This window comes from Ochotona princeps, chromosome 12 (genome assembly GCF_030435755.1).
Source record: "Ochotona princeps isolate mOchPri1 chromosome 12, mOchPri1.hap1, whole genome shotgun sequence".
Taxonomy (NCBI): domain Eukaryota; kingdom Metazoa; phylum Chordata; class Mammalia; order Lagomorpha; family Ochotonidae; genus Ochotona; species Ochotona princeps.
This window is the reverse complement of record NC_080843.1, coordinates 62396052-62408706: the sequence shown is the minus strand read 5'-3', so window position 1 is coordinate 62408706 and position 12655 is coordinate 62396052. Positions and strand designations below refer to the sequence as shown.

Here is a 12655-nt window from a genome sequence, read left to right as displayed (position 1 = left end):
CCCAGTGGGGTGAGTATGATGGTGACCAGGTTCTGGGTAATGGGATAGGCAGAGGTGTGGGCCAACAGAGCAGCTCTCAAACACGAAACAGGATAGATCATCATGGAATCCTGGAAGGAATCATTTCTCTCTGTGTCTGAAGAAGATGTGTCCTAAGTGTGTTACAGAATGTGGGAAAAGACACTTTGGCCAAGTATCTTTCCGAGAGGTCCCATCCAAGTCACAGCCCCATTTAGCTGTGCCAACTGAGGCTGTCATGAAGCCCTCACTCAACTCTGAGTGGTCAGCTATGTGCCCTGCAGCCACTCACTGGGAAGGAAAGACACTTATTTGAGCTCCTGCCATGTGCCAAGTCCTTTTTCATTTTCTCTAATTGACTCCTCACAAGCTTGTTTTATGAAATAGGGAAACTGAGGCAGAGTTACCTCTGAATCCCACAGGACAAACTCAGCACTGTTCATTTACTGCTGTCTTCTGAAACTGCCCTAGAAGCAGCACACATAATCCCTCCTGCAGAAATTTAGTTTGGGCAATGTTTTCACTGAGCTGATTGGAAGCCAGGAGTCAGGTTCAGGGAAGTAAATTAGAACTCCAGGATGGGGCCCGGCGGCGTGGCCTAGTGGCTAAAGTCCTTGCCTTGAACGCCCTGGGATCCCATATGGACTCTGGTTCTAATCCCGGCAGCTCCACTTCCCATCCAGCTCCCTGCTTGTGGCCTGGAAAGGCAGTAGATGATGGCCCAAAGCTTTGGGACCCTGCATCTGCGTGGGAGACCCGGAAGAGGTTCCTGGTTCCCAGCTTTGGATCGGCGCAGCACCAGCCGTTGTACTCACTTGGGGGGTGAATCATCAGACGGAAGATCTTCCTCTGTGTCTGTCCTCCTCTCTGTATATCTGACTTTCCAATAAAAACAAATAAATCTTGGAAAAAAAAAAACTCCAGGATGAACATAGAACTACCACTTTGGTTTCCAAAACACCCTACATCCCCCAGTCATCATTTTTCAGATTTGCTGCTTTATCGGGAGGTGTGAGGACTTCTCAGGGGCCTTGCTTTGTAAAGGGCAGTGTTGTAACTCAGTTTATTGGTGAGTGGGAAAGCTTTGTACTTAACAATAGCTGCATATTGGGTGCTTCCCAGAAAATACCCCTGAAACAAATTGTCCAAGACTTTGATAGGAGAGTACAATGTTTTGCCCTACTAGTTTTTTTTAATTTAAATTTAACTTTTTAAATTATTTATTACGTTGCATTATGTGACACAGTTTCCCCCAACCCCTCCCCGTGCCCTCCTTCCATGGTGAATTCCTCCACCTTGTTGTTGTATTATAGTTCAGATTAAGTCAAGATTGTTTCTTTGCAAACATATACCAAGCATAGAGTCCAGCATCTTATTGTTCAGATAAATTCAAGAGTTTCTTGGGGAGACCATCTCCGGACTGAAGGTAGAGCTTGCCCTACCTAGTTTTACAAACCTTCTGTATTATGCTGTCTGAATAGACAGCTGTCAGTACTACTGAACTCTGTCTAGTTGCAATTACTGCAGTATTTTCCTCCCTACATTACAAGTTAGTGTGAGTCAAAGGTGTGTTATGAGAACCAGTCCAGAGAAACTCACCTGCTTAACATAGCTTGAGTCACAGGATAAATTGCATTGGTGCATAGTATACTGTTATTTTGTTGAAGAAAGGAGACTTGATTGGAAACTAGAAAGTTAGTTGTGGATTCTTTGTTTGCTTGGTCAGTATTAAGTGGTTAATATAAACTATTGCTGTGGAAAGAAATTAGTCAATTTTAGCTGTTTAATTTTTAGAAATGAGCCAATTTTATTTGAACCCTGTCTGTAGTTATGAGTTGGTAAAGGTGCTGAAATTTGAAACTTTAAACTTACATAACAATATAGAAGTAAAATTTATGTTTTGCCCTCTTAAATAACTTTAAATGTTTTGCTTTTTCTTCTCTTTCAGTTCCTGGCATGGATGGGAATACTTTAACTGATACAAGTCTCACAGATTCCTACTTCAGCACCAGCTTTATGGGCGTCAATGGGTTTGGAAGCCCTGTAGAAGCAAAATATCCTTTGATGCAGGTATCCTTAATATGAATTTATATTCACTGTGCAATATAAATTTCCAATGTGTTCTCCCAGAAATATTCTTTATACTTGCAGGTGTATTGCTGATCTTATTTTACTTAATGCTTTAAGTGTTACATTTAAGCCAGATTATTTCAGTGATTCTGTATACCAAAGATATTTTTGAAATTTTCTCCCATTTTCTTTACCTATTTGTTTTTTCTTTATCTGCATGTAATATTAAGAATGTTTTTGTTTACATTGTTTTTATGAATTGATATTTCAGAAGTTTGAAAAAATAGAAAATTTCTAGTGTTACTATATGGAAGATTAGTGTGTGCCCACCATAGAGGCCTTTGGAATATATAAGTTAGGAATTCCCAACTACAGCTTGAATTCTGAACTTGCATTAAATTTCTTACTTCATTTGTATTTAGTTAAAAAGGGGAAAGGAAAAACTAATTTCTTGGGATGTTAACTGGTGCATATACACACATTTGAAATACTGTGCCTAAAACTGATTCACAGACAGTTCAGTAGAAGTTAATATATTAAATACATTAAATTAAATTGAAATTTAAAAATCAGCCATTTCTGTATACAGATGCGAATATTATGTATCTAAAATTCAAATAACTCTTAGGATACATATCTACATGAAACCTTAGTTTTCACGAAAATAAAAATTAAAATTGGATGCAGATATGTGGCATGGTGAGCTAAGCCACCATTTGGAACATCACATCCCCAATTGGAGTGCCTGGGATCAACTGCCACCTGCCTGTGCTTCCAGTCCAGCCTCCTGCTAATGTTCTGGAAAGCAGCAGATGACAGTCCTGAGTTGCTGCCACCTATGTGAGAGACCCAGATGGAGTTGCTGGCTGCTGGAATCACACTGTTAGTTGTAGGTATTTGGAGAACACCCCAGCAAATGTACAGTCGTTCTGTCTGTCTCTGTTACTTACTCTCAATTGGCCTTTGAAGAAAGATTTTTTTTTTTTCAAGATTTTATTATTATTGGAAAGCCGGATATACAGAGAGGAGGAGAGACAGAGAGGAAGATCTTCCGTCCGATGATTCACTCCCCAAGTGAGCCACAACGGGCCGGTGCGCGCCAATCCGATGCCGGGAACCAGGAACCTCTTCTAGGTCTCCCACGCGGGTGCAGGGTCCCAAAGCTTTGGGCCGTCCTCAATTGCTTTCCCAGGCCACAAGCAGGGAGCTGGATGGAAAGTGGAGCTGCCGGGATTAGAACCGGCGCCCATATGGGATCCCAGGGCATTCAAGGCGAGGACTTTAGCCACTAGGCCACGCCTCCGGGCCCGAAAGATGTTTTTTTAAGAGACAAAGATTTGTTGGCCTTGGATGAGGGATTTTCTAGGTTGGAGAGACTGTAGAGACTATTGAATGAGTTAAGAAAATAAAGGCTTTGTTTAGAGGAAAGAAAATAGCCTAATTCCATAGGCTGAATAAAGTGTGTGCAGGATGATACAATTGAATGAAGATATTAGAACATTTACTGATTACATAATGTATGTATTACCCCCATGTATGGATCTTGGGATTTATAGTCTTTGGACAGGCAAATTTACTGTTGATATGTTATACCCAGGCTAACAGGTTATGGAAATACAGTTCTGATTAGGTGGGCAACTTTGGCTTTGTGTATCTAGCTAGTAAGTAAAACTTTAATTTGGTACATTGTAGTTATTTTTGGAAGTTTCTGTAGATAGTTATAATACAAGCAGCAATATCTATAGGAAGATTAGTTTTGTCAGACATGGAAAAGATGTATTGGAGGGGAAGAAGCAAGGGTGGTCAGTTTTAATTTGTTGAATATTTTAAATTCTGTATTCCTCAGTGACAATGTGTATATGTATTTTATTTTTTAGAGAATGACTAATAGTAGCAGCTCCCCAAGCCTTCTAAGTGATAGTGCCAAGCCATATACAGGTCACGGTAAGAACCTGGTTCCTTTGTAAAAATTTTGAAAAATGTAAACAAGTATAAAAGAGAATGTAACTGTTAGCACCTTACTCAAATAAATTATAATTTATATACCTTGATTTTTTTCTATGCATATGACTATATACTTAATAATTATAATCATGTATCTTTAGCTTTAAATTGATTGCTTCTCCATCAGTATAAATTCAGTTTCATTGTATATATTCATAGTTTGTATTTACTTTTAAAAACTGTTATGTTCTGATGTACTGTGTATGTGAACCTGTGAAATTATTTCTTTCGGGTACATCTTAAGAATTGGAATTATTCAAATTATGAACATTTCTAAGACTTGAATTTATTTTTCTGTGTCTCAATTAGAATCATTTCTATTTTTACAATATTGAACGATAATTTTTTAAGACCTTGAAAGTTGAATGTTAGTATTTTGAATTAGTGAAATGTCAGTATAAACGTCTTCGTGTCCACTCTTAGGATAGTTGTTTTGTGTTAGGATATCAAATTTTCATTGTTAGGATTTTTGAGCATTTCAATATTGAGTAAAATTATTCAAAACTAAATTGTGGCACTACCTGTTTCTAGTATTTCCTTGGAGTTTAGTGTTTCTGGTTTCTGAATGTTATAGTTATTCACCAGTAATGTCTACAAGTGTCCTCAAAGGATAAATTATTTAAAGTATTTTGTCTTGCTTTTTCTTTCTAGTTTTCTTTTCCATTGTTTAATGTAAAATACGTGTTGATTTTGTAAAGATTTATATGAAAGTCAGACTTAGAGAAGGAGGGAGAAGAGAGATAACCATCTTCCATGTGGTGGTTCACTCTGCATATGGTGGCAGAGGCCAGGGCTGGGCCAGGGACCAGGAGCTCCCCCGTGGGTGCAGGAGCCTGAGGACTTCCGCAGTCTTCTGCTGCTTTCCCAGGCACATCAGCAGGAAGCTGAATTGGGAGTGGGACAACCCGGTCTTGAGCCTTTGTCTATGAGGGATGCTGTGGCTTAATGTGCTGCTCTGCAATGCTGGGCCAAAATTCATGTTAATTCTAATGGAGGACTACATCTTGACAGTTTATGGCTAGGTCAGAAGTAGAGCTGTTAAGTAGCAGTCTTTATTGTAAGATTCCTTTAAATGAGGGCATTTTATACATTTTTAAAGACTCTATAGGTAATTTAATGAGATTCAGAAACATGATTTAAATCTAGAGATGAAGGTGAAATGTGTCCATGTATCTCATGTGTACCCTTTGGAAACTCTTTAGATTTGTAAAGTGAGGTATGGTTTTGTTTTTAACCCTGTCTCAGAATATTGAAACTTTAAAACCTTTGGATTTCATGTTTGTATTTTGAAATGTTTATTATTTCCATCTTTAAAACTTAACAATTTACTTTGTATTTTTAGTAAGAATATCAGATTTCTCGTGATAAGCCTAAAAATATAAACTAGTTTGTAGAGTACATGATTTTCAGGCTTTGCCAAGGTTTAACTCCAAGTCTGGGTCTCTCAGAGCAAGGTTGACACCTCATTCCCTTTTTCATTCTGAAGATTTGGCTGCAAGAATACATTTACTTATCATTGGTAGACTTACTGTCTTTGAAAACATACTCCAAGTAACATAGTTGAGAGTCTTTTTTTCCTGTTTTTGATTTTTCTCTTGGTTCTAATCAGATGAGTGCTGATTCAGGTAGATTCCGAATAACTATTGGACATTGAGTGAATTAAGTACTCATTTCACTCAGAAATTGCTACGTAATTTGAACAGTCCATGCTTTAAAGCACTGAGTGGTAATAATTATGACAATTTTTATTACTGCTATTGTTATTATCAAGGTGAGCATTTATTAGGTGTATAGGCTGCCTGAGTTATCTGTGTGGAAACTTAATGTGACTTACCTTCCAGATCCTCTCACTTCACCTGCTTCATCCTTGTTTAATGATTTTGGTGCCCTCAACATCTCTCAGAGAAGAAAGGTGGGTGAATTGAAATTGGAGGGACACTATTGGGAATTTGGTGGTGTTGCTGGGATTATTACTTTGTAGTATCAAGTTGGAGGGGGGACAGTTTTTTCCCCAGCCATTTGTTTATGCTCTTATTTTTCTAATGTGGAATTGTATTTGATTTCTGTGCATGTAATAGATTTTATGTGAAGGGATGAAATCCTGCTACTTACCTTTCTCTTTGTCTTAATGGAGCCTATATTTAAGATGTAATTTAATGTTACAGTTGCCAATAATGTGATCCATTGTAGGTATGTAAATCATGCTTTTATATTTTGATTGTTTTGTCTGCATTTCAAAGAGTCTTAAATTCCTCATTACAAGGCAAACTTAAAGGTTTCAAGTTTTTGAATTGGCCCAGCCGCTAACATGTCTCTGTGTAGACTTGGGGAATATTTTATAGGGACTGATTCTGTGGCCAGTTGAATAATTTGATGCTTTAGAGTTTAGTGAGAATCATGTTGCTGCCTAATCTTGGTGGAGATTAAAATTATAAAATTATTCTATTTTCTAAGTAATGGAAGAAGGCCCCGGAAAGAAAGGAAAATATTAATTTTAGAGAAAATGACCGGGTGCTTTTAGCAAAGATCTGATCAGAGGATAGTATAAAATGAAATTCAGGAAGAGTATGGTAGTATTCATTTCATGATGTATGCATGGACCCCAGCTCATTTGAATTGTATACATTAAATGTGTACATCTTATGTATCACGGAGACTAGATTTTTTTTAACTTTTTCCATTATTTTTTATTATATTTTTGGCGATCTTTACATAGTTAATTAGGGTAAAAAGGTTCAAGCGCTACAGGAAAGTGGTTAAGACCATTATTTCCACATTGTTTCCTTCATGTATCTGAGGTAAAGGGGATTTTAAGGGAGAAGCCCAACCCAATTTCCCACCCACCCCAAGTCCTGGATGTGGGACATGCTCCAAGGGCCTTGCTCAAGTGGTTTTGATAGTTCAACAGTCATGAATTGCTGCCAGTCTCGCCACTCCAAGCACGATGAGGTCGTTGAAGAATCCACTGATTGACATAGTCCATTTGTTCTGTTTTTCACTGCCAACATATGGCTGAGGTGATTGACTGACTTGTTCTGTCCTCTGTCTTTTCATGGTTAGGGTTCCAAGTCCAGCAGTTTGATTGGGGAGATCCCAAAAGAAAGGTTGAGGTGATCCCAAACCAGATTCTTGTGTGTACTAGCAAGTACAGGGCCCGGCACAGTTCATCGCCCTAATCTGCTGGTGGTTGCAATTGCTGGGTCGGTTGTTTCCAGCCTTGTCTTCCACTGGAACCAGTGGGTGTTGCAGTCCAGCCTGGTTCTGTCCAGCACACACTTGGCCCTCACGTAAACCAGTGGGAGCTTCAGCCTAGTCAGAGCGACCCACAATAACCCCCACCAGTACCGCCCCCTATCCTGGTTTGTCAGTATGTGCAGCAGACTAGTCCAGTCTGTCTCACATCCCCTTCAGCTCTCACACATGTCAATGCTCATCGAAGCCTAGTTCCATCTAACCAGCTCCACTCTCCAGCCCCCACAGATGTTGTTGGGTGCCTTTCTGTCTAGCCACCCCAGCCCCTGTCCTGATTTTCTTGCCCTCTAGTGGGAGTGTTAACCCAAGAGGGAGGAGCTTACTATTTCCCTTCTAGGCCCCTCCCGGATTACGCACTCTCCAGGTGGTTCCGCGATTTAACTTGACAGAATTAGCCCCCTGTGCCAGCTTCTGCCAACTCATGCTGCGACTAAGCCCAACCAACCTTCACCCACTTTAATTTTGGTTTGCACCAGTAGGAATAATCAGTCCAGCCTGGCTTTTGCCTGATCTAGTCCACATCAGGCGCACAGGTGTTGTAGCCCTGCCTGGTCTGGTCTGCACCCATCCCAGCTCACGCTCTCCAGTGGGAGTAGCTGTCCAGCAGGGGAGCACCCCGTTATTCCCCCTGCCGGCTCTGCCCCCTCCCTTTCTGGTTCTCACGTGTGCTGGTTGGGCACTTTGGTCACATCCGGTACAGGTAACCTCACCTTGGCATTCGTAATGTGCACTGTTTTTTTTGCCACAACCGAACCTGACTAGATTTTTTTGTAAAAATTATTTGAAAAAAAATTATTTGAACAGTGTGATTTAACATTTCATGTACTTTTATCCTTTTGAAGACATGGATGAAAACAAATAATTACAAAATATTTGTAAGTTATTAGACTCAATAGAGTGTGATGTACAAGTTTGATTTTAGTGGTTTCGTTATAGGCTTATTGACTCTTTTAGAAGCTTTTTCTGGTAATATTTAACTTATAAGTCCGTATATTAGAGGTGGAATAAAATTGTATGCTAGCAGATCCAGTGACAGTAGTGAGAGGACAATTAATAAAACCTCTCAATATGAAAATAAATAGTTAAATGCTGATAAGTAGAGAAAACGCAGAAATCAAGTATTGAGCTATTTAAGGGAAGCAGAAAACCTTTAAATTTTCTTGGGATTCTGGTAATGGCTTTTCCTCATTTTAAAATGTATGAATCGAAAGTAAATTAATATTTAAAGTATTTCTGATATGCAGGGTTAGTGTAATGTATCTTAAAGTTGAAATGCATGATTTAGATCCAAGAGCTATTTTTGACAAAATATTAAGTCACTTGATACTCAAAAAATGATTTATAAAAATTTACCTTAAAGGAAAATAATAAGAAATGTTACTATAAATGTGACCTCAGCATTTGGAGATTCAAGATTTATTATATTTTTATTTGAAAGACATTTTTACATAGAAGGGAAGAGAGAGAAAGAAGTCTTCCTTCCACCATTTCACTCCCCAAGTGATTGCAAAATAGTTGCATCACTGGATCTGAGCTGATCTAAAACCAGGAGCCAGTAGCTTCTTCCAGATCTTCCACAGGGGTTTCAGGGTCCTAAAAACTTAAGCCATCCTCCACTGCTTTCCCAGGCCATTGCAGGGAACTGGATGGGAAATTGAGCAAGTTAGATTAGAATCGTTGGTGCCTGTATGGGATACTAGTGCTGCAAGGTAGAGGATTAGCCTGTGGAGCCACTGTGCTGGCTCCAAGTAGTGCATGTCTTAATGAAAGCAGGCTAATATAATGTAGTGAAATGAGTACCCTGCTCTGAATTTAAAGATAATTAATTGCATGAGTAATAAATGGTGAGATAGAAGTGAGGAAATACCTTCAGTCAGCTGATTCACTCCCCAAATATCCCAGACAGGTTGAGGCAAGGCTAAAGTTAGGAACCAGTTACTCCCTGGATGTCGCCCATGTGGGTGGCACAAATCCAGGTACTTAGGCCAATCTGTGTTGTCTCCCACGTGCATTGGCAGGAAGCTTGGTGGCAAAGGGTAGCTGGGATTCAAATCAGGCCCTCCTTGTGATGCAGTTGTCCCAAATGGGACAGTGCCAGTGCCCATGGTGGATTTTTGACAACTTGGCATCTCTACCTTTGTACCTTTTTGTCAGATTAGATTGTAATCTTCCAGCAGTTGGCTCTGGTGTCTGTCAACTCTAAAACTCGTGAGCATATAAATTACAAGCACTTAGAGGTTGATTTCTAGCTAGAAATACTTTGTGTTCATACAAATTTACCTATTCACCTTTCCTTGTAATTTACATTTGGAGTGATACTGGTATGGAAACATGGCGACTTTTTCCAGTTGTGGACAACATATGTAGGGATGTATGTGGGTACAGGTTGCATATATTTTAAAAATTGTTAGTGGATGAGTAGAGAAGGTTTGAAATGTCTTCATGTTGGAAATACTCTTGGCATAAGTGTATTTCATGTTATACATTGTAAATTGAAGGCATAGGGACACTGCTTGCCTGCTTGCTTTTCTTTTGTTGTAGTAATTCATGGCTTTACCTAAAGTGGAAATAACTCACAATTATGTAAATATGTAATTACAATTCCAGGTTTATTAATCAGGCTAGTGTGATTGATTAGTGGCATTTTATTCATAACCAGTAAATAGCTTAATAAAAATCTCATTAGGTTAATCACTGGACCAGGTGTGCTGATCTTTGCCTGTGAAGGGATCTGTGATTTTGGGATTGATCAGTCAGGTATCTTTAGCAATTTTACTTCGTGTTATGTGGAAAATAGAAAAAGAAAAGACTCATTTTTTCCCCTGATTTCCTGCAGTTGGCATTTAAATAACATTTACACAATAACATACTAATTAGTGCCAATTTTTAAACTTATGGTATTTGCTGGATCATAGAGAATTGTGGAGAAAAGATGTTTTCATTGGAGTATTCTGAAGATGAGGGTCACCTGGGGAGAATGTATGCTTGATTATGTGTATTAAGTGGATGCGTTAAGGAAGTTCTGAGTTAAGCAAGCTAAAAAAAGTCTGGCAATTTTACTGTCTTTAATAAATTGTGGTATATCAGAGTCATTCATTCTGTGACAGTGTGAGGAACTTTGTGAAGAGCTGTGTACTGTGAATTTATGCCTTCGGACACCACTAGTGTATCAAGTGACTGGTGCTATTGTAACAGTTTGATAAAACTGTGGCATCCAAATATGTGATCATTGTTTTATAATTCAGAAAAGCTTTAAAAGCAATTGTTGGGGAAGCAGAGAAGTTTTTTTTTTTTTGCCTGGGGTAGTACTGCAAGAAGTTGAACTAATGCTTTATATTCCATGGGGGTTACTACACTTTCCCGTCCTCTACTCCCCCTGCCACTGTAGGGATGGCTTTAACAGTGGATGTAAATATGCAGAAGATCAGTAGAAAAGGAGCTCTCAAGTGGCAGTGTAGGTGAAGTTGAACACTGGTATGGAAATACTGAAAAGAAAAAGATTGAGAGAGTTTGTAAATTACAAATGTGTTCCATATATCAGTAAACATTTAAATTAATAAATCTTTTCGAAATGGAGTTAATTTTTTCTCAAAGTTAGATATTGAAATACAGATAATCATAAATAAATGTTTAGTACCATGGAATCTTGTTTATAATTTTTGCTATGCTATGAGTTTGATGCCAGATGTCATGAGATTAAGGCAAATGCTAGGCAAAACGAGTTCACAGAATTTGAGTCTATTTTATTTTGGCTTCGTTTTTTCTGTTTCTGTGTTGCTGCTCTTCACTTTCAGTGTTACTCACCCAAGGCTTTTCTGTTCAGCTGCTTCATTCTCTACACCTCAATAAAGAAAAAAAAAAAGATCTGGTACCTATTATTTATGCTTTTTTGGTTGGCTCATTTTAGTTAGCATGTAGCTAACTGGGCATGTTTATGTTTTGAGTTGTGTGATAACAGTTTAATTCATTTGTGAATTATTTTTACAGCTCTGATAGCAAGATAAATCCTTTGGGGTTGGAAGACAATTGAGTGTCACGTTTATTTCTTCTTTCTAAATTTAAAGGTCATTGTTAGGATAAGGGAAGTAGGTTAAAAGGGGTATGGCTCATCTGCTGATGGCTTGTTTATGAGGAGAAACGGGTGGCAGAGATCCAATTCTCAATTATTCTGCTTGAGACACAAGTTCACTATCAGTACTTTCCTTCTTCCTTGTTGGAATGTAGTTTTGGTCCTGCTTTACATGTTTCTCTAGCTTAAGAGCAGCCATTGTTGTTACTATTACTGATGATACATATTTTATATTTCCTGATTGACATTTGAAATTTTTATAGCATTTCACTTAAAAAGTCTTTGAAAGATGACTTTTACATTATTTTTGTTTGAGCAAAGAAAATATGGAATAACAAACTAGAGAGTATTTGTTGTAGAAATCTGTTGTGGGGAGAGAGTAAGTAATCTTTGAAGGGAGCAGATGGATTATTGCATAAATAGTGCAGACATCCATGTCCCTTCTTAGTGTGGTGGGAGGCCAGGCACCCTCAGCACATCAAACCAAGGGTTGAGCTCAGCAAGAGTAACAAAGATAAGGAGTACACCAGAAAGATACTTGAAAAATAACTGAAAATTGTAATCTAAGATGTCTGTAGGCCAGTTATTTTATATTTAAGTTTATAGGGTAATAATGATTTATTTGGTATTTACATTTCCAGTCAGCTGCATCAGTATTTTTTACCCATAAATACTATACAGTAATATTCCTGTGGAAAATGTGTTTAAAATTCCAAAGTAACATTGAGATATGCTTCCATTGCTAAAACCATTGAACTTTTGTTCAGCTCCAGTGATCAAGTTGAGGCAGGGTGTGCTTTCCAGTCATGGAGATGTGCATTCCAGCCCACAGGTCCCTGAGACTCCCCTGCTGAGATCCGAGAGAGGTGTTGGCATCCAGGCTGCTAGGCAGACGAGCATTCTCTTGTGGCTCCTGTTCCTGATTGCTTACAACCTCTTGTAATTTTTACATCCCTCGAAGACCAGACAGGGAAAATAGTAATAAACCAACAGCACTAAGTAATACTTAGCGTTTTAGGATTTGGAGTTGGATGTCAGGTAGTTAGAATTGAAAACCTATTTCTGCACTTTTAATCTGTAACTTTGGAAACCTACTGTTTATTTGCAAATTGATAGTACTGATGTTGAGTACTTGCTGTGCAGTTGTTTTGATACTAGATGGAATGTGTTGTGTGGCACAAGGATTTGATAAATTTTAGCTGTTACTGACTGGTATTAGTACATTGTGCTGTTTAAACCTTG

At 38.5% G+C, this 12655-nt stretch overlaps 1 protein-coding gene across 2 annotated transcripts in view; it reads left to right on the top strand.

Annotated features, from left to right (window-relative positions):
- The window catches only part of PAN3 (poly(A) specific ribonuclease subunit PAN3), a 138610-nt gene that overhangs the window by 22710 nt on the left and 103245 nt on the right, over positions 1-12655 (top strand). For both annotated transcript variants that reach the window (XM_058670922.1, XM_058670921.1), the window contains exons 2-4: positions 1967-2088; positions 3966-4032; positions 5934-6004. In XM_058670922.1, coding sequence (XP_058526905.1) covers positions 1967-2088; positions 3966-4032; positions 5934-6004 — 260 coding nt within the window. The remainder of the gene's footprint in view (positions 1-1966; positions 2089-3965; positions 4033-5933; positions 6005-12655) is intronic.